At 58.8% G+C, this 2,102-nt stretch overlaps 1 protein-coding gene across 1 annotated transcript in view; it reads right to left on the reverse strand.

The window, feature by feature from the left end:
• PLXDC1 (plexin domain containing 1) overlaps nt 1-2,102 on the reverse strand; it is a 23,100-nt gene that overhangs the window by 13,004 nt on the left and 7,994 nt on the right. The window contains exon 8 of the mRNA XM_017744693.1: nt 1,837-1,918. Coding sequence (XP_017600182.1) covers nt 1,837-1,918 — 82 coding nt within the window. The remainder of the gene's footprint in view (nt 1-1,836; nt 1,919-2,102) is intronic.

The raw sequence follows: 2,102 nt of genomic DNA on the forward strand, positions 1-2,102 counted from the left end.
CCCTACAGCTGTGCTGGAAGAGCCCCAACATTCCCCTTCCCAGAGGGGGAAAAGGGTCAAGAGCGCTTCTCCAAGGAAAAAGGAGAGGGGAAACCGGGAGAAATGCACGGGCTGAGCTCGAGTTTCCACTCCCCGGACTCGGTGCCAGGGCAAGGCCACGAGCTCCACGAGGTTCTCTGGGCTCCTTCCAGCAACATCTGCACAGGAAAAACACTGCAGGAACTGCAGATGACATCAGGCGAAGGCCAGCCCGAGAATTCCCTGCAGGAACAGGGAACGGAGCAGCGCTCTGACCTTCGGAGAGGCTTGGGCAGGACTAAAACCCCAACCAGTTCAGGCAAACACCAATTCACCCAACCAGGAAAGGGAGAAACCACGAAGAAAACTTCAGCTCCTGCTGAGATCTTTGCTTAAAATCCCACTCCTGTCACGATTATGGGCTCAGGAGAGGCAAAAATATGGATTCCACTTTTTGGGAGAGAGCTCCAGGTTGGAATCGTGGAGTGGGGATGCCAGCTCCAAGCCTGGAAGTTCTTTGGGAAGGATCAGGTTGGCTTTGCAGGACCTGGCTGGTCCAACCTGAAAGCGGTTGTCCTGCTGCAGCTCAACATTCCCAGCCCATTCCTGCCATCTGGAATTCCCGTTTGGAACCTGAACTGTCCCCGGGGGACGCGAGGCTGGCGGCCGACACGGCACCAGTGACAGGAGCGAACACCGGCACCAGCAACTGGGGGTGCAAAAGGGGTTAAACTGCCAGAGAGCTGGGATTGATGGGATACTGGGAAAATTCCTCCCCGTGAGGGTGGCCAGGCCCTGGCACAGGATGCCCGGAGAAGCTGTGGCTGCCCCTGGATCCCTGGAAGTGTCCAAGGCCGGGCTGGACGGGGCTTGGAGCAGCCTGGGACAGTGGGAGGTGTGGGGTGACACTGGATGAGCTTTGAGGTCCCTTCCCACCCAACCCATTCCCTGATCTGATAAAATCCCACTTGCCCAGGCCCTGAACTCGGAACGAGCAGGACAAGGAAGGGTTTGAACAAAACCAGCTCCAGACGAACCCGCTGCACCCCAGGCTCGAGTTCTGCCACATCTGGGCTCCCCAGAAGGAGAACGCCCCTTTCCCTGCTCCAGAGCCACCACTGAGCCGCTGGCACTGGCTCAGGGGGTGTCACAGGGACTCAGTGCTGCTTTAGGGTGGCTCAGGGGACGAGGAGGGGGGGCTGGGAGGTTCCCCCCGGGTTTCCACGGCACAGGATTTGTGTTACTGGGTCCCCTCCCCTGCCGCCAGCTCTCAATAAATCCTTCAGCTCCATCTCATTAAAATCTGCTCTGCAAAACCCTGCCCGAGCTGGAGGAGAGCAGGGGCAGGGCCACGTCCTCCGTTCAACGCCCCACAAAAATCAGCCCCCCACACCTTTGCTGGCTCCCATCCCTGACAAGGAGGGAGTGTCCCACACCCAGGAGCGTCCCTGACTCTGTCACCTCCCTGCTGGAGCCCTTCCAGGGGTGCCCCGCACTCCAAGCTGATCCCAGCCTGAGTCAGGACAAGTTTCCCCCGTTTTTAAGCTCCCTGACAAAAATCTGAGCCCTGCCTCAGGTCCCAGCTTGTTCCAGGACCAAAATCCCCAGGAAATGCATCCTTGGAGTGGCTTGTAAGCGGAGATCGGGTCACGGCCTAACTGTGACTGTGGGACCGAGAGCAGCACCTCAGCACCCCCAAAAAAGCACAAAAAATGGGGAAATAATAAAAAAAACCTCAGAAATACTGACAGGGACACCAGCCCTGGCACCGCCCCAGCTCCAGAGGCATCGCCAGGGAAGGAAACTCCTGCCAGGTACCTCTGCAGGACGTGGCACCAGCTACAGTTGAAGGTCAGCTCCGAGGTCACACACATTTCACAGCTCTGGTGCTGGAGACAGGCTGGAAAGGAGAGAGGAGGGAGGCTCCAGCCAGATGCCAACATCTGGAGGGGCACAGGGGAGTGGCTGCGGGGAGCTGGAGGCTTGGGCAGCACCAGAGCACCGACCCCTGAGTGTCCAAGCAAAGCCCTGAGTGCCCAACCCAACCCCTGAGTGTCCAACCCAACCTCTGACTGCCCAACCCA

This window comes from Corvus brachyrhynchos, unplaced genomic scaffold (genome assembly GCF_000691975.1).
Source record: "Corvus brachyrhynchos isolate BGI_N302 unplaced genomic scaffold, ASM69197v1 scaffold30, whole genome shotgun sequence".
Lineage (NCBI taxonomy): Eukaryota > Metazoa > Chordata > Aves > Passeriformes > Corvidae > Corvus > Corvus brachyrhynchos.